Consider the following 23,607-nt stretch of genomic DNA (forward strand, 5'->3'; position numbering starts at 1 on the left):
AGAGCTCTTGCTTTAGCTTATGGTTTAGGGATGCAGGCCACCACACTGTCTGCTGTGGGTCTATGTTAGCTGGAGCTTGCAGAGCACAGGGTAAGTTCTTGGTCTTGTGAATGGACTTCTTACCTCTGGTTGCCTTGAAACATACTTTGCTAGGGCTGGAGAGATGGCTGAACAGTTAAGAATACTGGCTGTTCTTTCATAGACCCCTGGCGTGGTTCCCACCACCCACAAGGCAGTTCCCTCCCGTTTGTAACTACAGTTCGGTTCAGCCCTTGTCTGCCCTCCAAGGTCACCAGGGACTCAGGAGGTGCACAGACTTGCATGCAGGCAAACACTCATAAGTAAAAAGAAATCTTAAGAAAAGAGGAATGGTTTGATGCCTCATGATTTGCAGGTCTTGCAGATGGTTCCTGTTTGGTTAGAGGATGCCAGCAAGTGTTTATGTGGCCAGAGATCTCTAAAGAGATTTTAAGTCCCAGGAAGCTGGCAAGCCCAAGCATATGCATTACTAGAATTTTCTCACCACCAGCAGCATGGTTGGTGGTTTTCCTGGAAGTGTTAGACTCACTCTTCTTCTTCTGAGGAATGTCTGTCTGTCTGGCATCCAAGTCTGACTAAGTGCATTTTTTTAAAAAGGAATTTTAAAAGGAGAGTTTTTCAAGGGCCAAGATTTAATAAGTTTAATAATGGCTCCTGCTTCATGGAGGATGTATGTGTATATATATATGTGTGTATATGTGTGTGTGTGTGTGTGTGTGTGTGTATGTGTATGTGTGTATATGTGTGTGTGTGTATGTGTGTGTGTGTATGTGTGTGTATGTGTGTGTGTGTATGTGTGTGTGTATGTGTGTGTATGTGTGTGTATGTATGTGTGTATGTGTGTGTATGTGTGTGTGTATGTGTGTGTGTATGTGTGTGTGTATGTGTGTGTGTGTATGTGTGTGTGTGTGAAACTTCCATTTTAAAAAATATGAGTAAGTGACAGAAAGAAGCAAATAATTATTAGTAAGTTTGGCACTGTGGCCTGGTGTCTTGCTAAGAGGGCCATGGTTTTGCTGCCATTGTGTATAGACCATTGGCACAGTGTCAGCACAGAGAGCAATGCAGCAACTGCCATAGTGTTACCACAGAAAAGATTAGCCGTGTTGATTGGCCCACAGGGCACCCTGTAGTCTGTAGCCACACTTTGAGAATAAGTATCCTGTGGACTGCCTCAGCCAGTGTCCTGCTGCTGTGAAGAGACACCATCGACCACAGCAACTTTTGCATGAGAAAAAAGCATTTAACTGGGGCTGGCTTCCAGTTTCAGAGGTTTAGTCCATTATCATCATGGTGGGAAGCATGGTGGCACACAGGCAGCCATGGTGCACACAGGGAGCCATGGTGGCACACAGGCAGCCATGGTGGCACACAGGCAGCCATGGTGGCACACAGGCAGCCATGGTGTACACAGGCAGCCATGGTGGCACACAGGCAGCCATGGTGCACACAGGCAGCCATGGTGGCACACAGGCAGCCATGGTGGCACACAGGCAGCCATGGTGGCACACAGGCAGCCATGGTGGCACACAGGCAGCCATGGTGGCACACAGGAAGCCATGGTGCACACAGGCAGCCATGGTGGCACACAGGCAGCCATGGTGCACACAGGCAGGCATGGTGGCACACAGGCAGCCATGGTGGCACACAGGCAGGCATGGTGCACACAGGCAGGCATGGTGCACACAGGCAGGCATGGTGGCACACAGGCAGCCATGGTGGCACACAGGCAGCCATGGTGGCACACAGGCAGGCATGGTGCACACAGGCAGCCATGGGGCACACAGGCAGCCATGGTGGCACACAGACACCAGTGCACTGTCTCTAACAAGGCCACACCACCTAATCCTTTCAAATAGTGCCACTCCCTGATGACCGAGTATCTAAATCTACCAGCCTATGGGGGCTGTTCTCATCCAGACCACTACATTTCAACAGACCTTCCGTTATTTCTCTGAAGGCCACAGTCCTGTTCACACCCATGAAAGGGACACTGGTGCAGTGTTGTGAAGTGGGCTGTCCACTTCTGACCTTCCCATCTGGCCTGTATATGTTCTTTTTGACTCATAATTATGACTCAGTAGCTTTGCTATTGAGCTACACACTTTTCCTTGTCACACGATTTTAAAAATGTATTTATTTATTTTTCTATCACCCTCTACTTTACTTTTGAGACAAGCTCTTCCACTGACCTTGGGCTTGCTGATTTACCTAGCTTAGCTGGCCGACAGGCTCGAAGGCTGCCTGTGTCCTCTTGCCCAGAGTTGGGATTTGAAGCTCATGTTGCTGAGCTCAGCTTCATGTGGTCCCTGGGGGAGTTAGGAGATTTTTGTTTTCAGATAAAATGATGCATAGGGCATGTTGTTGTCCTCAAGAAAGCTGATTTTATTTGTTGCATAGGAACTGAGAATAAGTAACATATTTAGCATCATGTCTCATTCTCAGCACAGCTGCATGTGTGCCATCCTTAGCACAGCTGCATGTGTGTCATTCTCAGCACGGCTGCACGTGTGTCATCCTCAGCACGGCTGCATGTGTGCCATCCTCAGCATGGCTGCATGTGTGTCATTCTCAGCACGGCTGCATGTGTGTCATCACAGCACAGCTGCATGTGTGTCATCACAGCATGGCTGCATATGTGTCACCCTCAGCATGGCTGCATGTGTGTTACCCTCAGCACAGCTGCATGTGTGTCATCACAGCACAGCTGCATGTGTGTCATCCTCAGCATGGCTGCATGTGTATCATCTTCAGCACAGCTGCATGTGTGTCACCACAGCATGGCTGCATATGTGTCACCCTCAGCATGGCTGCACGTGTGCCATCCTCAGCACAGCTGCATGTGTGCCATCCTCAGCACAGCTGCATGTGTGTCATCACAGCACGGCTGCATGTGTGTCATCCTCAGCATGGCTGCATGTGTGTTATCACAGCACGGCTGCATGTAGGTCATCACAGCACGGCTGCATGTGTGTCATCACAGCATGGCTGCATGTGTGTCACCCTCAGCACAGCTGCATGTGTGCCATCCTCAGCACAGCTGCATGTGTGTCATCACAGCACGGCTGCATGTGTGTCATCCTCAGCATGGCTGCATGTGTGTCATCACAGCATGGCTGCATGTGTGTCACCTTCAGCATGGCTGCATGTGGCACAGTTTTATACAAAATAGAAGAAGCCGGTTCCTTCTGCATGCTTGGAAGTCTGGGTGTGACCCGGGATGGACGTGTCACAGTGCACAGAAGTCACAGTGCCTAGTTTGTCTTCTCTGCCGTCCACATTATCATCCTTCCTGGCAGGAGAGGAGCAGGGGGAGGGGGTGTGCAGCCCCTGCAGTGGGGTTTCAGGGAAGCCTTCTGTGTTGATAGGTGGTCGGACCTACGTCCAGGCTGGCAGGGAAGGAGGCAGTCTTGGCTGGCACATGTTGTGGGAAAGTCTTATGGAAGAAAATGAAAGGCCGGGCATTGTGGCTTTTAGTTTTAGCACTCTAGAGGCAGAGACAGGCAGATCTTTTTTTAGTGCAAAGCTAGGTTGGTCTACGTAATGAGTTGTAGGCCAGCAAGGGCCTAGGTAAAACATTTTATTTGCATAGCAGCTGGTGACTTGTTCTGTAGTAAACCCAGTGACTTCCAGATGGAAGGGACCCTGCAGCTCACTGCCATTGGCCTCTGCAGGTCCGGGGCTCTTGAGGGCAGTGAAAGAACTTGTGGAGTTCTGTAACACTGCTGACTCTACAGTCTGGGAGCTGTGGCTTCAGTCTGTCTTTTTGTCTTTCTGTCTTTCTTTCAATGTGCTCAGTTAAGGTCTTCTATAAGAATGTTTTACCATGGGCTGGAGAGATGGCTCAGAGGTTAACAGCACTGACTGCTCTTCCAGAGGTCCTGAGTTCAATTCCTAGCAATCATATGGTGGCTCACAACCATCTATAATGAGATCTGGTGCCCCCTTCTGGCATGCAGGTGTACATACACACAGAACACTGTATACATTAAAAAAAAATGTTCCATCATAAGACAATTTTTACGAAGGGTGTGGTGTTTTCAGTCTTCGTTGATTGGCAACAGCCAAAATAGATTTGCTACCATGATGATCTGTGTAGTGAGTGTTGTTGCAGGCTCACTGTAGCTGGCCACCGGAGCCTTAAGGCAGGCCCATGTCAGTGTATTTCACTATGTGCCTCACCTTGTCCAGGACGCTGGATAGCCAGGAGTGCAGGAGTTGGCTTTAAAGTATGTCTAGCTCCATCCCCTCCTCCCCACAGCACAACTTTGTCATAAGCAGGAGACAAGAGCGAGGGGTTTTAGTGTCCGTGGTCCCGAGGAATGCCTTCTGTCTGTCTTAGTGTTTTGTTTATACTTTGTAGAACCGGTCAGGTGCTTTCAGGCTGGGAAGATGCTGTTCTCTTGGTTTGCTATTTTAAAATGTTGCAAGGCAGCCAGTGTGATGCAGGCCCGTGACAGATGTCAACTGTGTTCAAATGAGAGAGCTGTATAGAATTAATTGCATTGGGAAAAAAATCTCTTAGTAGCACTCAAATTGTACCTATCATTAGCATTTGTGTGGAGCCACGTTCCCATCCTCTTGAGGGGCGGAGCACGCCTGTGCTGGGCACTTCTTTTCTTATGAGCAGGCCATCACGGGCCACCAGCAGCAGCACATACAGAATTTAGCATAAAAGCTTTCTGCTTCAAGCTGAGGTTTTTGACCCTATTGCTGTTCAGATGCTTTCACAATTCCATCTCTAAACAAGAAAGTAGCGAAGGGAAAACTACATGAGTAATTATAGTGTTATATTACCAGAAGAGGGCATTGAATTCTTTAAAGTCTCTTTCCTCTTTAGTTTCCAGTTGGCATCTTTTTACACAGTGAGTCTCTTACGTGGGCAGGACCAGGGTTTGGAGATGCTCTGTTCATCAGGTGACACTGCTGCTTCATCTCATAGCAGCATTGTGCGGCTTTGACGTGACAAGCACTGCAGATGGGCAGTGTGGCTACAGTGGCTTTGCTCCCTGGGCCTAAGCTGTCGCAAAACCGAGCTCTGTCATTCTGTCCCTAAGTGCTGACTCTGATTGAATTCTAGGGCGATTTGACAAGACTGTTATTGAAGAGCGACGGCAGTGTGCAGAAGACCTGCTGCAGTTCTCCGCCAACATCCCCGCCCTGTACAACAGCAGGCAGCTGGAGGACTTCTTCAAGGTGTGCAGTCTGTCTGGAAAGTCTGCATCGTCAAGTGCCCTCCCCGTGGCACGTAGAGGACTGAGGAAGCTCGGCACTTTTGAGTTTGTTTCTTACTCAGAAGTGGAAGTCCCAGCTGCATCCGGTGTCTGGCAGAGCTTCTGTGTTTGGTGTGGAAGTGCTAGGCTTCCATTCATGGACTTTGAAGCCTCTCTTCTGTTGCTGTTTTCTAATTTCATTTTTTCTTCATCTTTGTCATCTTCACCTTTGCTGTCCTTGCCTTCCTCTGTGTCTGTGTCATATTCTCTTTCCTTCTCTTCATCCTCATTGTCTTGTTCTCAGTTTTCTCCTGCTGAGGCGGGATCTTACTCCGAACCTTAGGTGCCTGGGTCCTCTGTAGCCTCCCGGGTGCCATGTAGCTTACAGGTGTGCAAAGGCTTGCCCACCTAAGAATTGTTTTCTTGTGGTCAGAGCACATATTCTGTGGCTTTAAGCGGACAGATCCCCTAGCATAAGCATGTCCTGGGCAATGCTCCCTGCGTCCCTAAGAGGATACTATCCTTTTGTCAGCTGACAGGTTGTGATGAGCTCTCAAAGTGAGTCTTTCAGGTGGAGAGGAGTGAGTGTCTGCATTTCTCTGGGATTTGATATCTTGATTGTAGGGTTGGCATAAAAAAAAACTGCTGACAGAAGGAAGATGGGCATTAAAGAGCAAAGGAGTCGGCATCTCAGTGATGCCATCGCATCAAGATTATGCCTTCTTGTCTGTGATTGGAGTGTTCCTGCAGAGCACCCTGACTGCCCACTCTGGTGGCTGCCCTCTCCTCTTGTGTAGACAAAAGGAAGCAGTAGCTTTGAGGCCTGGATTTGTAAGTGTGGATACATGAGTAAAGTGGTGAGCTCACAGAGATTCAGTTTTAGCTAATTAATTTGGAACAGGCTTCCACACTGTAGCCCAAACTCACTTCGACTTCTAGCAGTCCGTCCGACTTAGCCTCCTAAGTGCTACATTTGTAGGTATGAGCACCACACCCTGGTTAGGTTTTAAAAAAGATATATATGTTCTCAGCAGTAGAGTGCTTGCTGTTCTTGCCGAGGGCCTGGGTTTGGTTCTTAACACTCATCTTAGGTGGTACACAACTGCCTGTGACTCCAGATCCAGAGGATCTTACCCTCTCTTCTGACTGTAGTCACTGCACACCTGTGCTGCGCCTGTGCCACATACATTCAGGCACACAAATCCCTATATAAGATAGAATAAAAATGTCTCTTTACTAAAGAGACTTTAAATTGCTTTATAGTGTACACAGGTGGCTTTCTCATGTAAATACTTCTCAGATCACCTGGGATGCCCTTGATATCAGTTTGATAAAATTCAGTGGCTTTCTGAGGAGCCCCAACTAGTTAAAATGATCAGGCCCTAAGGATACCGAGAGATGAGTAGCTGCTGGGTCTGTTTTTGTTTTTGTTTTGGTTGTGTGGTCTCTTAGATTCTGTGGCAGATCATAAACAGCGTGCTTCCACATTGTGTCAGGGCATGATGGGACACACCTTTGGTCCCAGCATGCAGGAGGCAGAGGCACTGCCACTGAGTTTCAAGCCAGCAGCGTAGGTTTGCAGAGAGGTGGGTGGGAGTCGTTCACTCTGTGCATCCCCTGAGCGTGGCTGTGGTACATCTTTACAATTGAGCCACGGCAGATGTACTTTACTGATGTTTGGTGAAGGGTTGAATCTGCAGTAACTACAGCAGCCCTTGTGAGTGCTTGGTTGAGAAGAATGTTTATTACTGATTTTTTGTGTTCTTATTGACAAGAAAACATAATTGCTCTGCCCTTTTCAGGGTGGGATAATTAACGATGGCTCTGAGTTAATTGGTCCTGCTGAAGCGTACCCAGATTCCTTGGCTGACACCTTTCTTGAGAGTGGAACCGAAGGTAAGAGATTGCTTTTCTTGTGTCTCAAAGGTTTCTGTCACGCAAGATGTGAGTCACATTACACTGTAACACGGCTGAGGACAAGCAGTGGAAGGGCCTTCCTTTGTCTAAGGTCCTTGCTCTGGCTCTACACATCGGCACTGGGCCGGCTCGGTGATGCCTCATGTAGAACTGGCAGCTTTGCTCTTTGGCTCACCTCGCAATTCATGGCAGCTTAACTCTAATGCTACAATGAGGTAGGCATTTGGCACACAGACTGTGGGCCTCAACATGGGAGTGCCTGCCGGAGTACACCCAGCAGCACCTGACCCCTAGCCCATTTCAAGACCAGCTTTATTTATTTATTTACTTAAAGATTTTTAAAATTCATTATGTATACAGTGCATGTCAGATCACGTTATTGATGGTTGAAGCCTGTCACACGGAAATGGAAGAGCATGGCAGTGCTGCTGTGTTTGATGTGTTTCCCACTCACGCTGTAGTTTTAATCTCTCTAGTGTGATCTTGGCTTTGTTTTTACAAAGCTGTACTGAACTTACATGCAGACTTTAGTACAAGCTTCCAGCTTTGGGATTTCCTAAGGATTGTTGTTTTAGGGATGTGGGACAGTGTAGCTCTTTATGAATAAAACAGGCCGACTTTCCTGAGATAGCCTATGTCTGTTGTCAGAGGTAACTCACAGAGTAGTAGCACACTTTGATCTGACATCAGAGTTGACACTAGGGGAACTTGGGGTCTCCTTGGTACTCAGTTTGTGGGGTGCACCCGGTACTCAGGCACCTGCAGCCACCCTGTCCCATGTGCTGTGGATGTTCTCATCTGGGTGTTGGAAAACTAGCAAGTTCTTGTCTGTCCTGTGGCCTGATGTGCACACACAGGCACATACACAGGCACAGGTACAACAAGTAGACACGTACACCCTCTCTCTTTTTCTTTTGGTATCACCTTCTCTCTTTTTTTTTTTTTTTTTTTTTTGCCTTTTCGAGACAGGGTTTCTCTGTGTAGCCTTGGTTGTCCTAGACTCCCTTTGTAGACCAGGCTGGCCTCGAACTCACAGAGATCTGTTTGCCTCTGCCTCCCAGAGTGGGAGCTGGGATTACAGGTGTGCGCCACCATGCTTATTTACAAGAACAACTGGGAAGGTGCATAGTTACCTAAGTTTGACTAAAAAGCCCTCCTCCGTAAGGCTGGGCTAAGACCTCTGTGGAGAAAGTGCTTGCCACTCACGCATGAAGCTCTGAGTTCAGATCTGGAGAGCCCACATGAGCGGTCCCACCGTTCCTGTGCTAAGAAGCTTGCAGGCCAGCCAGCTCAGTGTGTGGGGTGGTGCAAACAAGGTGGAAGCTGAGGCTGACCCTCAGGGTTGTCCTCTGACCACAGGCATGCTGTGTCACCTGTGTCCATGCTCACACACACAAACATGCACTTAGGTACATGAAAGTACTTGGAGGATTAAAAAAAAAACCTTTGTTTTGTATTTTTTTCTTTGTGTTGTTTTTATTTAGTGAATTAAAGGTTTGTGCTTCGAGTCAGAGTCATTTTAAATATGAATATCCTTCAGTTGTTTTTTTAATTAATAATTAAGTTAAAGACTGCAGTGTGCAGTGTAGTAAATAATGACAACATAGAAAGTCCAACTAAAAGCAGTTTAGATTTGTAGTAGGATTTTTATTCTACAAATATCCACAAGGTGGCGCCGTGGGAACTCAAATCTAAGGGCTAGGCTCCTCTTCCTCCTCTTCCTCCTCCTCCTCCTCTCCCCTCTCCCCCTGTGTTTAATGGGGTCCTTCAGCTTGAAGGAGTTACACGTTTTGTTCTTAAGTGCTTACTTAGTTATTCACTTCCCCTGACTAATTAAAATTTCTTCAGTGGTAAATCTTAAATAGGGAATTTTTCTCAAGATGAGCACAATTGAACAGGGCAGGTGTTGCACATCTGGATTACCAGCACTTGGGAGATGGAGGCAGGAGGGTTAGGAATTGAAGGCCAAGCTCAGCTGTATAGTGAGTTTAAGGCTAGCCTTAACTCTTAACTTCAGAGTTCCCCTCTCAAAAAAGCAAACCAATGAAAACCCAACAAATAAACAACAAAGGCCAGCACACGTGTGACTGTGCCAGTGTGTGCATGTTGCCTGCAGTAGAGAAGGCACAAAGAGTGAGCATTGACTCTTGAGGCTCCAGGGCTGTTGCAGGGAACACTGGATACTTGGGACTCAGTGGCAGGGTAGGCCAAATAAAAAGTTCATGATTTCTTTTTGGTCCCTTGGGTTTTGGATTAGAAGGGACATCAGATGCTACCCAGATGCTTTCCTTTTCCATTAACCTGTGGAGTTTGGCAGTTGTCAAGCTGTATGTCCACCAGGTTTCTGATAACTCCCTGGGCTCTGGCTTGCTGTGAAGGGATGAGCACAGGTTTGGTGTAGAAAGTTCAGGGTGGTCTGGAAAGATGGCTCAGCATCTGCAGAGGTCAGTTCCCAGAATCCTTCTTGGAAGGCCTCACAGCCTCTTGTAGCTCCAGCTCTAGGGGATTCCATGCCTTACTCTGGCCTCAGAGGGACCTGCACAGATATAGCATGTCCACTTACACACATATGTGCGTACGTGTGTGTGTGTGTGTGTGTGTGTGTGCCCGCGTGCGTGTAAGGTAACAGAGTTGAAACCTGGAGCTCACAGAACAAGATGGGCAGTGGAACAACAGTGTGTCTGCTGGGCTACACTGACACCCTCAGCTCTTCCCCGTGTGTCTGCTGGGCTGCACTGACACCCTCAGCTCTTCCCCGTGTGTCTGCTGGGCTGCACTGACACCCTCAGCTCTTCCCTGTGTGTCTGCTGGGCTGCACTGACACCCTCAGCTCTTCACCGTGCGTCTGTTGGGCTGCACTGGCTCAGCACAGGCTTTTGCAGCCCGCTCTGGTCCTAGGCAGAGCCTCTGGGACTCTGGGACTCTCGTTTGTCAAGGGTGAAGCACAGGCATGTTATTAGCTAGGAGCTGCCAAGAGCTGGTTCTTCTCGGCAGATAGCTGTTGCCAGCTGACACTGAGTCGTTGAGCACCAGACTGTGACTAGCACACAACTCCACATTTAGGGATTTTTCTTTAGGCATATTTACAAGGACCCACTTTTTTCTTTCTTTTAAGACACGTAGTCTTTTCTGGATGTGGTGGCACACACCTTTAATCTCAGCACTTGGGAAGCAGAGGCAGGTGGATCTGGGTGGGTTCCAGGCCAGCCTGGTCTAAAAAGAGAGTTTCACGACAGCCAGGGCTACACAGAGAAACCCTGTCTTGAAAAACCAAAAACCAAAACCAACCAAAACATAAAAGGTATTCTTTGGCAATTTCATATATGCATACCATGTATCCCCCCCCCATCCTTCCTTACTCTTTCTAGACCCCCCCTTCTCTCTTCTCCCTCACAGGTGCCCCCTGCCCCTCCCCCCCACCCCCTGAGCTTAGTTAGGGCTGCTGCAGCGTGTGGGGGTGGGGCTGTTAACTGAAGCGTAGGTGTCTTTCCATGGCTACACTACTGAGGGCAGATGACTGCTCTCCTAGCAGCCACTAACTGCCATATGCTCCACAAGCAGGGGTGGGGCCGCGGGAGCCCCTCCTCCACAAGCAGGGGTGGGGCCGCAGGAGCCCTCCTCCACAAAGGGCTTCTTTCTTGATGGAGTCATGTCAGATTCCATCTGATCTGCGTGTCATCCGCCTCCGGGTCATCTTGGTGCTAGGTGCTTTTTTTGTGCATGAAGCAGGAGTGATCGCTCCTGGGACAAGTAGAAGCTTCCTTTGGTTGACTATGGCAGTGTTTGAACCGCAGCGTTGAGTGGAAGTGATGAGCTAATAGTAACGAGGCCACGTGTTACTATATAGTCACCCCTGAGAGGCCACCTGTTGTCAAAGGAGACCGGTCTCTTTGTGCAGATGGTCTTCAAATGCGGGGTTCTGATGGCTCATAGTATAAAGCTTCTGTGTGTGGCAGCTCAACCTTTCCCCCAGGCCTGTCTTTCAGAGATGGTGTCCTAGGCAGATCCCGCTGTACTGCCTGACTCTGAGCAGTTCAAAGCCCAGAGGTGAGGGCAGGTAGGTGGACTGGGATGCTAAATAAACCCCTTGTGTCTGTAGCTGCTTTTTAACAAGTCACCTGGGGCCCTCTAATAGCACGGAGACCGGAATCTCTGTGATCCATACCCAGAGGCAGGAGACTCTCATGGAACCTTTGACTTTCCCTTGTATCACTTGCAAAAGAGGTGTAGGGTTGAGTGATGGTGTTGGTGGCAGTGCGCCTGCTGCTGTGGGGATGTCCTAAAAGGGTCCCTGTGAAGTGGGTGGACTTCGACAGATACTGTTGAATCCGGTACCCGTGGCTGTCCCGCCCTACCCATTGCTCTTCCTCCTTAGTGAGACACAGCCTGTAGTGTGTTGGCGCTCCCTGTGCTGTCTTATTCACAGGCTCCACCACATGTGATGTTCAGATGTAGCTTTAGATGAGTTGTAGGACCATATCGAGTTGCTAAGCAAAAGCTACGTCTAGCAGATGTACTCAAGTGTAAGATGAGTAAAGAAGGTATTGACTATTTACATGTCGTCTCTTTTTACATCTGCCTGTGTGCACACGTATACACTTGTGTTTTTATACATCATAGCTGTATACATTTATATGTGTGCACATATACACTGGTGTGTGTATATATATATATATATAATGTCTATATAGTCACTTATATGTATGCACATTTACATGTGTATTTCTGTATCTATATGTACAGATACATGTGCGCACCTATACACGCATGCACGCACGCACGCACGCACACACACACACACACACACATAAACAAGAATGAAGTCTGGGATTTTGGCTCAGTGGTTCAGAACTTACCTGCTATGTATGAGCTCCTAGTTTTGATCTCCTAATGATTGGGGGGATGGGTGGAGCTTGAGGTTCATTATTTAGTGGTGAAAGATCTTCTAAAGTATGCCAGCAGCTTTTAGTCACTGTGCCAAAGTGTGCCAAAGACTAGCAGCTTACAAGGCGGAAAGGTTTCAGGGCTGTGTGAGGCAGAGAGGCCTGACGGGGGAGGCTGGGTGGAGGGGGTCTGCCTGGCCTGTGTGAGGCTCATTCAATCCCCAGCCCTGGGCTAAAAAAACTTCTCTTTTTAAGCAACTTGTTGGAGAGTACTTCCTTGAGAAAGGAGTTGAAAGATCGCTTCAATAAGGAAAGAGGGAAACAGTCCCCATGGAAGCTGGTGAGCCCTTGACCCGGGAGCTGTGACTGGGTCAGGCTCCTCAGGCATGTCAATGTGCAGTTTCCACAGGACTGAGGCAAGGAAGGTGTGGGTCTCCCCATCCACAGCTCTGCCTGGGTAGCCATTCTGCCTCAGGTCTGAGGTAGAATCCCTTGGCTGTGCTGCTGGGCAGTCCATTTAGGGTTATGTTCTGAGTGATGGCTTTAGTTTCACTCTCAAGCAAACCTGCGTTCCAGTGATTGCAGCATCTCCTTTGGAGTCTTCGCATGCTGGCCTGAGTGCCTTCCCACGCAAAGCCGTGCCCTGCAGAGAGCAGGCTGTCAGAGCTCACACATCTCTTCAGCCTTCTTCCGGGTTTTAAGTCAGTTGTGCCGTTCACTTGTTTGCAGTCCATGTTTGCACATGTCATGAATGACAGCACTAACACTCTTCTGTGACTGGGTCTTCAGTGGCTTGGCAGCGTCTCGTCCTACAGGGCTCACTGTGGCGTTCCGTTGTGGGAGTTTACCCTCCACATGTTTTCAGGACATCCTCTTAGCACATGTGTCTGGTTGTTTTGTTAGAAATTACTTAATCTTTGGGTCAAAGAAATAAGTGGTATTTGGGCTTTCTAGATTGTCCCCAAAGCTAAGAAGTCTTTTTGTTTCCCTTTATTAGTTTTGGTTGAGTTAAAGTTTCCTAGCCTGCTGCTTCTGGACAGTTTCAGTCTAAACTGTTGATAGTAGCTTTTCAACTTGAAACAAAGGATAAGACCTTGATGATGAGGTCTGTCAGTCATGTGTGCTGTAAGTGCCGGTGGGTGGGCATTTGTGGGAGTGTACGAGTGTGCACGTGATGTGGGGATCAGCGGACAACCTCTGAAGTTGCTCCTCATGTGCCATCTACCTTGCTTTTTGAGATAGGGTCTCTTGCTGGCCTGGAGCTTGCCGGTAGGCCAGAGTCCCATGCACCCACCTTCTCCACCTCCTCAGTGTGGACCAGCCACACTGGGGTCACACTCAGGTCGAATGGCAAGTGCTTTACTGACTAGGAAGTCTCCCCAGTGTGTTCTTTGACAGATTTGTTTGTTTGTATGTTTGAGATAGGGTCTCTTGTAGCCTCGGCTGGCCTCAAACTCATTCTGTAGCAGTGGATGACCTTGATCTTTTGAACATTCTGCTTCCATTTCCTGAGTGTTGACCTTAGTAGCTGTGTCCCACCAGGGCTGTTTGTGTAACACTGGGAATCCTGAGCTCCATGCATGGTAGGCAAGCGCTCTACCAGCTGCAGTGCACCTGCCAACTGAGCTCCATGCATGGTAGGCAAGCGCTCTACCAGCTGCAGTGCACCTGCCAACTGAGCTCCGTCCATGGTCCCGTCCATGACTTCTAGCATAAGCATGATCTGATTTTGGTTACTTTTGCTGATAAAATACAGTTGTAAAACCAGGAGGAAGTATAACTGTGGTCTTAGATTTTTGAGGTCAAAAGCCAAGAAACAGCGTATGTAAATTACCTGCTTGCTTTCTGGTCCTCTTGGGAAAGTAAAATCAGGCATAGCATGAAACAGTTCCAGTGAGGAGGCTGTGAGCCATGAGGTGGAGGACGTGGAGGTTGTAGTGAGGAGGCTGTGAGCCATGAGGTGGAGGACGTGGAGGTTCTAGTGAGGAGGCTGTGAGCCATGAGGTGGAGGACGTGGAGGTTGTAGTGAGGAGGCTGTGAGCCATGAGGTGGAGGACGTGGAGGTTCTAGTGAGGAGGCTGTGAGCCATGAGGTGGAGGACGTGGAGGTTCTAGTGAGGAGGCTGCCTGGCAGATGGAGCACTGCTTAAGTTGAAAAGGCACTGGAGAACGCCCAAAAGCTCCATGACACAGCTCTTTCCTTCTGTAATTATCTGGGTATGTAGAATTTTCCTCAAGCTGAATTGTTTATTAGTTTCAATTCAGTAGTTAGATAATGGCACCATTAAAACTAATAAGTTTGCATTCACACACATAAACTAATTTAAAATTACTTTGAAAAAGTTTATTAGTTTTTAGAATAGTGGGTGAATAACTTTTAGATGTTGTAGGAAGATTTTGTCTGTGAAATGCTATATGCCAGACACCGTGTGGCTGGAACTGCTTGCCTGGAATGCCGAGACCTGACCTGTGTTCCCCAGAGTTCAGCGGCATCACCTGAGCCTATGGGTTTAATGAAGCCTGCTCCTTTTGGGGAGTAGGGTAGATTCTATAGGGGTCCTAACAATTTGAAAGAAAGGAAAAAAGAACAAAAGAACACAAGGCTGTATTGACAAAGTGCCAGCTCTCGTGTAAAGCTGATTGGAGCATGGCGCTTAGCTGCTGGCCACCTGTTCTTAGTTTTGCTCTTACTTGATAGGTGGGAGGAGGCTCCCACAGGCCGCCACGTTATAGTCGATGAGCCACACTTGCCCCTTCCACAGCTGTTTTCCGTGGCCTTGAACTAAGAATGTGTTTTGCAGTTTTAAATGGTTGAAAAACCACCAAGAATATCAGTTTTTGATGTGATGTTACATGCAGTTAAAAGTTTCAGCATGTACAACTGAAGTCTTACTGCCGTCCAGCCGTGCTCCCTGCCCAGCGTGCGCAGCGCGGAGTTGAGTAGTTACAACAGGCCTGAAGTATTTACTCTCTGGCTCTTCATAGACAAGGAGTTTGCTGGTCCCTGATTTTAGAATTCTTAGTGTTGTTTCCTGTGAAAGTACCTTTCTTTTACATGCCTTTTTCTGAGAGCCTTGACACTTACTAGTCAGTGGTGGTACTTGCCTGGAGATGTAGTCAGTGGTCCATGCTCCTGTAGCATGTGTGAGGCCCCTGAGTTTGATTCCTGGCATCATCAAAAAACAAAACAAAGAACAACCCACACCCCATCAAATCAGAGCAAACAGAAATAGCAGTGCAGATCTCCAGATTTGAGGTGTGTGTGTGTGTGTGTGTGTGTGTGTGTGTGTGTACACGTGCGCACGCTCCTGAGGTCTCCAGGGACCCACGAGGTGGACACCATCTTAGTAGCGCAGTCCCCTAGGACATTTCTCTGTCCTTTGTGCTGACCTTTGTGCTGAATGTCACAGACTAAAGCAGTGAGGATCCAGCTGTTGGGGACAGTGATACCAAACTGAGGTTGGTTATTGTGCTGATGGTCAAGCAGCATGGTCTCCTTGGAGGGCTTGGAGACAACGGTCACAAGTGTTCCTGTTGCCACACACAGCCTAGCACACTCGGAAGCACACTGCACTCTGCTAAGTCACTGTGCTGTACAAGGGAAGTCACCCGTGAGTAGTGGGGCTGGGCTGAGGCGCTGTTTGCTCATGGGGCCATTTTGCTTGAATCAGTAGCAGACTGACAGCTGTCATCACACTTGTGTGTTTGGTACTTTTTTTTCCTTGACATGAAATGAGATGACTCTTCAAGGAAAACAGCTCATAACAAAACAGCTTTCCTCCTCAAGTTAGGGCTTTTGTCCCTTTGAACTTGGCAGGTTCCCAATGTGTTTTTTTTAAAAAACCATAATAGTGAAACAGGAGGTTGATATTTGGAAAGTCTGTGGCACCCAGGGAACTGACATTTAAAATCCTTGATTTGTTAGGCTATACACAGCACAAGTAAAGATTAGTCAGGACAGACCAACTGATTTAAATGTAGTGAATTCTACAAACTTCATTGTTTGGATTTTATGTATTCCATGTTGCCACCAGTTTTAAGAGCGTGGCACCGTGGAGCTTTGGTTTCGTGTAGACAGACAGGAGTGTGACAAGATGGCTCCGCAGGTTAAGGTGTTTGCTGCCAAGCCCGATGACATGAGTTCGATTCCCAGGTTCCACATGGTGGAAGGAAAGAACTGACTCCAGAAAATTGTCCTCTGACTTCATACACGTGCTATGGGTTTTGTGCAACCTCACCACCAAAGTAATGATAAACAGGGAAAACAGCAGTCACAGTATCTTACAGCACTTTCCTTTTCTTCACATCTTTCAACCACAAGGGGTAAAAACAAGTAGTTCCTAGAGCTGTGCTTCAGAGAACAAGATAACAAGACTTGTAAGGTACCAAAGATTGCCATTTCTCCCAATGAATATTTTTTGTTTTGACAAATGTAGTTATTTTATAAAATATGTTAATGTGTAATAGTTTTAATTTATAAGATTTATATATATATTTATAATTATTTAACTTTGTATTGATTCTTTGTTAATTTCACATCATGCACCCCAATCTTACTCATCTCCCTGTCCCTTCGTATCTGCCCCTGGCCTTTGTACACCCCTCTGGGGCTCTGAGCTTGTCTCAGGAGTGCTTTACCCCGATCATGTCATGTCGTACATGGCCTTGGGCCTACGTGGCATCAGGCTTGCTCCCCATCCAGGTCCCTGACTGTGGGGTCACCTCAGGCTTGCTCCCTGACCAGGCTATGCGGCACCAGATTATGGGTCATCTTAGGCTTGTTCCTTGCTCAGGCCATGTGACACCAGACTCTAAAAAATTTATTACAACCATGAGTTACAGAGAGATGGTCCTGAGTTGCAGACAGATGGCTACAAGTTACAGATAGATGGCCACGAGTTACAGACAGAGGGCCATGACTTACTGACCATCAAAATCAGATGAGCTAAGCTGAAACAATCTGCTAGATGCTGCCTGTCACCAGCAGGCCACAGCTGCCCTAGCTGAGCTGGTTAGGGGAGCATGACAGTTTGTGTAACCTGTCCCCCTGTGGCTACTGCTCGTCTCATGTTGACTGCTGTCTTCCCTATTTCAGGTTTCTCCAGTGACAGTGACCTCCTGTCCCTCACTGTTGATGCGGACTCTCTTGCCGAGGCAGATGATGGAATGGCTTCCCGTCAGGGTTCTCCCAGTAGAACTTTTGGTCTAAGTCTGTCTGCGGATTCCTCGGCAGGAGGGGCTGTTGCTCCTGACAGTGAGCCAGGTAAAGCAGAAGACCGGGAAAGCCGCAGCCTCTTCCCCAGCAGCTTGAAGCCCCGGCTGGGCAGGAGAGACTACCTGGTGAAGGCAGGGGAGCTTATCAAGCTGGCCCTGAGGAAGGAGGAGGAGGACGACTATGAAGCTGCTTCCGACTTTTACAGGAGGGGCGTCGACCTGCTCCTGGAAGGCGTGCAAGGTACGGCTGTGCGCACAGTCCTGGCACGGCTGGTGCAGTGTGAGGAGTCTGTACTGTGCCTGACAGCTCTGTGTTCTGTGCCCAAAGGGAAATGAGAAACCACATCGGTGACATCATCTCAGGTGCTTGACACTCAGCCATTTATAAAAGTGGACCATTTCAAAGAGCAGTGTCCCCATACGTGCTGTGTGCATGGCAGTCTTTCTCCTGACGACCACGGTGCTCACCGAGAGTGCTCCTGGGGACTGTCCATGACTTAGACAGTGGCAGGGGGCGGGGGCCCTCTGCTTGTCCAGCACTCCGCTCTGTTAGCAGAGGTGACCGTCATCTTCACCTAGTTAACGCAAGCGACAGAACACGCTGAGCTGAGCATAATGAAGTGTTTCTAAGTACATCTTTTTGTTTTTGTTTTTTTTAAAAGCACCAGGTTTTACTTTTGTACTTACTTTTTACATCACAAGGGCAGAATAAGATGCCCATAGTTAGTGACGTGATCTCTTGGACAGGAGGTAGTAATCAAAGGCTGACATGATGTTCTTCAGTGGGCTGTGAGAAGGTCGTGGCTGCTGCAGGTCTGTGCCTTTCCCCTGTTGGTGCTTCTTATCTACTGACACTTTGCTTCAATATTTCCCTCAGTCCCCCTGGTGTCCTGTTAGACTAGAACCTTCTACCCTCTTTCTAGAGTGTGTATGTAAATGTGTTTCTAAACTGCTTTCTTATCTTCTTATCGAGTACTTCTTGTTTTTGTTTTTGTTTTTTGAGACAGGGTTTCTCTGTGTAATAACATTGGCTGTCCTGGACTTGCTTTGTAGATCAGGCTGGCCTTGAACTCACAGAGCTCTACCTGCCTCTGCCTCCCTCAGTGCTGGGATTACAGGCATGCGCCACTGCATCTGGCTCTATCAAGCACTTTTACTCAATTTCTTCTTAAAAACACTTGTAGATTTATTTATTTGATGTGTATGAGTGCTTTGCCCGTGTGTGTGTCTATGTATGTAAACACCATGTGAGAGCCTGTTGCCCTGGGAAGTCAAAAGATGCATCTGGTCCCCTGAACCTGGGATTACAGACAGTGTTAGCTGCCATATGGGTGTTGGGAGCTGAACCCAGATCCTCTGGAAGAGCAGACAGGGCTTTTACCCTCTGAGCCGTCTCTTCAGCCCCGGACCCTCCTTTTTAGCCTTCATTTCTCCCTTGTTGGTTACCTAGTGCCCCAGGTCCTCCACGTGACCCCTTAGGGCTCTGTACATGTACGAACATAGCTTTTTACTTTGACTTTAGTTATGGGAGGAGTGCAGGCATGTGTGTGCGTGTACGTGCCCGTGGAGCGGGAGTCACAGGTGGCTCTGAACAGTTGGCTAGCTCCGACCCTCTGGAAGGGCGGTGTGTGCTGCTGCTGAGCGCCTCTCCACCCCGAGACTTCCTTTGTCTCCTAACTGCTGCTGCTGCTGCTTCTTCTTCTTCTTCTTCTTCTTCTTCTTCTTCTTCTTCTTCTTCTTCTTCTTCTTCTTTTTGGTTTTTCGAGACAGGTTTCTCTGTGTAGCCTTGGCTGTCCTAGACTCACTTTGTAGTCCAGGCTGGCCTCGAACTCACAGCGATCCGCCCGCCTCTGCCTCCCGAGTGCTGGGATTAAAGGCGTGCGCCACCACGCCTGGCTCTCCTAACTGCTTCTTATTTAGCGTTTTGACTGAGTTTCCTCTTTTGCAAAAAAGGGGTCCTGTGAATACTGATTTCTCTTTCATTTACTTCTGAGTTTCTAAGACTTTGTTCTTCCTTTTTCTCCCAATTTCTGCTCTTGAAGCATTTGCTCCTAAGTAAATCCTCTTCTTGTTGGGTTTTTTTTTTTTTCCGAGACAGGGTTTCTCTGTGTAGCCTTGGCTGTTCTAGACTCACTTTGTAGACCGGGCTGCCTAGAATTCACAGCGATCCACCTGCCTATGCCTCCTGAGTGCTAGGATTAAAGGCTGCGCCACCACGCCCGGCACTAGTGGAGTCTTGGGAGAAGTGTGCTTCACTGTCATCGTTAGCAACCACATGGAGTGTGGGTTGCACCGTTGCTGTGTGTTTCAGAGGCTGGGGTCACAAAGCTGCTGACATTTGTAGATGCAGAAACGAAGGAGTGGGATGTGTTTCCTCTTTGGCTGGTAACCGTGGCCTTGCTGATATTGCTGCACGCATTCATTTGACCACGGCATGCAGGCTCAAATAGCTGATTCTCATAGTCAGTCTGAGAAACTTCAGTTTCAAAAGTTTTAGTTTACCTGCAATTTTAGCATTTCAAATTGAGAAACTAACTCTGAAATAATCTGTTTTCATCTTTTGATTGGCAGATGGGCCGTTAGGTGTTTTAAGGGTGTTGGGGTTTGTGTGTAGAGTACTCTGGAGGCCTCTTCATTTCTGGTCTTTTCCCTGTCGTCTTGGATTGGGGTTCACAGTGGGACAAGTTACTGAATATCTGCTCTTTTCTTCCTCCTTTTTCCCACATGTAATTTACTAGTTTGCTAAAACATTATTGTTACTTAATTAGCGAGGTGAGCCACATATTTGTGACATCTTTCTGTCTAAATGTTGTTTGTACTTAATCGGGACACTTCATAATGTTGCCACTTGATGGCACCAGAAAAATAAAAACTGTCACTTCACAGTGAGAAGTATAAACGCTGATTACAGTGGCGATGCTTCTCCTGTGAGCTCTACGCAGCTCTGAGCAGCGATGCTTCTCCTGTGAGCTCTACGCAGCTCTGAGCAGCGATGCTTTTCCTGTGAGCTCTATGCAGCTCTCTGAGCTTCTGTCTCAAGTCCAGTGAGCTGTTTAAGCTCTCTGTCTTTCCATGTGTCTGTCTGAAGCCACAGGCTCCTGCCTGCTCCTGATGGGGTGTCATTGTTAGTGGGCCATCCAGAAAGCAAGCAACTGACTTACTGCTGCAGTGTTTTGTTGTTTACTCACCTCACAATGCCTTTATTCAGACACCACAATTACCAGATTCTAGTGTTTGTTTTCTTTTTTTCACTCAGCTCCCATCTATGGAATTCTGATCTTTATAAAGGATAAGTGCTTCGGTCCATGCAGTTTTGCGTGTGATGGTATGTTAAGTGTGACATCAAAGCAGTGTGCGCAGTCCCAGGACTCTGCAGAAGGACAGTGTTTGCCACCCTGCAGACCTGTGAGCATTGTCCCCTAGTTTGCTGAATAGGTCTCCAACTTGTGCTTGGTTTGACATTAGTGCTCAGGAATGACGCTTTCTTGGGAGTTAATTCTGGCCTGACGGAACTGCCACTGAAGTGCCGTTGGAGTTGCGGCACAAGTGGAGAATGGTGGCTTAGCTCTTCCTGTGGCGATGTTCTCACGGCCTAGGTCTGGGCCTGCGTGCTGTATGGTGGTTGTCGCTGGGCCTCTGGCAGCCCAGGGAGAAGTCTTTTGGAGAGAAGCCAGTGAACTTTGTCTGTGGTTCTTAGGGGTTGGAAGAACTTGCTTCTTTACCGAGTGTCTCTTCATAAAATTGGAGCATGCCAGACTGTGGTAGAGCTGGTGGAAATGCCAGTACTTTTCTTATGAAGTGGCATTTTCACTGCAAGCACAATGGCCGCAGGCTTCTGCCCATTTGCAGTAAGTGCTTGCTAGGGACCTTTGCCCTCTGTGAACCGGACTTGACTGGAGACGGTTCTTACAAGAAGGGAACTAGTGTTTTCTAGACTCAGGTTGCTATGGATTTAAAAAGAAAACCCGAAAGTCAAAGTTGCAGGAATAAACTTGAACCTCTGAGGAGAACAGGCCCTAACCCTGAGTTCCATACGATCCTTCCAGGTTTCACTGTGTCTTTAGGTTGGGCTTGTAGGGGGGAGTTAGAGCAATACAGCATGGCAGAAAGTGACAAAAGGCACCACTGAAATGCCTACGCATCCTCCTTCTCCTCCTCCTTCTTCTCCTCCTCCTCCTCCTCCTCAGCCTGTCATGTGTTAAATGCCTGTCGCAGCACAAGCTATATTCTTATGTTATTTTTAATTTTTAGGAAAGCTACAGCTGAATTCTAGCTAGCCGTACTGGGTGTTGTCTAGGGACGCTGAAATGTAGAGGGTGCAAATATTTGATACAGTGACCCCAAATGCTTGGCACTTACTTAGCAAAGTGATTCTTTAAAGCAGGAGTCTGCCAGATGACAGGCATGAGTGCTGTACCCACCTGTGGTCCTGACATTTACAGAGCTGACCTTGCTGCCTTCTCCTGGTGTGTCCTGGTTGCCAGAGTCTGTGTTGACTCCTTCTGAGGTGACCTCAAGTGAGGTCCAGGTGGAGTTGGTTGGCTGCTGTTGGTCAGGGGCTATGAGGCTGTGAACTATGTGAAAGTGGCTCCTCTCACCCTCTTCTTTCCTGATCACATGAGCTTTGTGATCTGGAAACAGCAAGCTCCTCGGGGTCGCCTTCTGAACTTGTTATTGCACATTCATTCCTTTTCCATCTCTTATCCCTTGTTCTTTCCAGCTCTGTCCGCCCAGGTGATCATCCTGCAGACATTGTTTACATATATGTACATGTATGGAGACAGTGAAGTAAATTATGCGTGTCTGTGGTGTGGTGTACATCTCATGGAGGGTTTGAGGAATTTGCTGTCCAGACATACCTGTTTTCAGGGACTTGGTGACAATGCCACAGTTGTCCCATCTACCCTTCTTTCCTCCATTCTCCACTCCTCCTTTTCCTCCTATTCTCTCTGCCCCCTCCTCTCCCCTCCCCTCTCCCTCCCCCCTCCCCTCGCCTCTCGCCCCTCCTCTCCCCTCCCCTTTCCCTCTTCTCCTCTCCCCTCCCCTCTCTCTCCCCTCCTCTCCTCTCTCTTCCTCTCCCCTCCCCTCTCCCTCCCCTCCTCTCCCCTCCCTTCCTCTCCTCTCCCCTCCCCTTTCCCTTCCCTCCTTTCCCTCCCCTCTCTTCTCCCCTTTGCTTCCCTTTCCCTTGATGTCTCCAGTACACTTTATGGAAAAGATTTATAATGAAGAGAGTTACTGTTGATATGTGTTTTATCTTTGGAAATTCTGTTGATATTTTTCTTCAGTGCAGCTAGTTCAGATGTTATGACTCAGCTTAGGGACACAAGTAACTTTCAGCCATTTTCATTCAGGCACAGACTCTAGTAGCAATACCCAGCCTTCCCACAGTGCACACCAGCCCAGGGGATGTGCACATAGCACTTTGCTAGTCCGCCCCAGACTGTGACTGTATCAGCACTGCACCATCCTGTTTCTCCTCGGCTCTGGCTCTTCTTCCTGGAAGGACCTGTGAGCTCATATGGGTGACTGTTGAGTTGCCAGGTAGGCTCTAGTTAAGCCTTGTGTGAAAGACTGGTTTTAGGACAGGCCTAGGCTTTGCTGATGGGCCTCCCTCTGCCCTCAGCCGTCCATTCATAGGTGCTTCCCTTGAATGAGACTTGTTCACATATTTGGAAAGCCTGTAGACCACCATGCTTACAATGGACAGACAGACAGGACAGGCAGGAAGATGTGGGGTTGATGGAAGGAAGCAAGGCATTAGATGTTATTATTACATCTTAGAAACGGAAAGCGTCACTTTAACCGTCTAGTGCTAATAGCATCATATCATGGGCATATTTTCTAGTCCGCTCTACGTGCCACTCACATCAGTACAATGTATGCTGAGCAGAAGGGCAGCACGTAAAAAGCTGGTGTGCTGTTGTCTATTGTGTGCGCTGGTCCTCACCTCCCTCCAGCTTACCGCTGTGGATTTGAGGCTGCTGCCCAGCTCCTTACCTCCACTCCTGTTTCCCTGTTGGTGTGCTGGGATTGCACATGAGTGCCTTTGCCTCTAGCTTTATGTGCACGTGGGGTTCTGAACCCTGACCCTCATACTATCATAGCATGCCTTCAAACCACCTAACTCTCTGTCTATCCAGCCCCGGGTTTTGTTTTTTGATACAGATCTTTGTTGGCCTAGAAATTACTATGATGAGCAGGCTGGCCTTGAACTTGTGATCCTGCTGTTTCTGCCATGTGAATGCTGGCATCATAGGTGTGTAACACCATGCTTGTCTTTGTTTTGAGACAGCATAATTCAATGGCTCCTTGGCTTTTTATTTATGAACCTCTTTGAGAATT

General features: G+C 48.1%; 1 protein-coding gene across 3 annotated transcripts in view; it reads left to right on the forward strand.

Moving 5' to 3' along the window:
• Window positions 1–23,607, forward strand: part of RPS6KC1 (ribosomal protein S6 kinase C1) — a 137,379-nt gene that overhangs the window by 24,678 nt on the left and 89,094 nt on the right. For all 3 annotated transcript variants that reach the window (XM_084788482.1, XM_084788481.1, XM_084788483.1), the window contains 3 exons: window positions 5,120–5,235; window positions 7,055–7,148; window positions 17,147–17,506. In XM_084788482.1, the coding sequence (XP_084644608.1) occupies window positions 5,120–5,235; window positions 7,055–7,148; window positions 17,147–17,506 (570 nt within the window). The remainder of the gene's footprint in view (window positions 1–5,119; window positions 5,236–7,054; window positions 7,149–17,146; window positions 17,507–23,607) is intronic.

The sequence above is a fragment of the Acomys minous genome (assembly GCF_964271855.1).
Source record: "Acomys minous genome assembly, chromosome: 1".
Lineage (NCBI taxonomy): Eukaryota > Metazoa > Chordata > Mammalia > Rodentia > Muridae > Acomys > Acomys minous.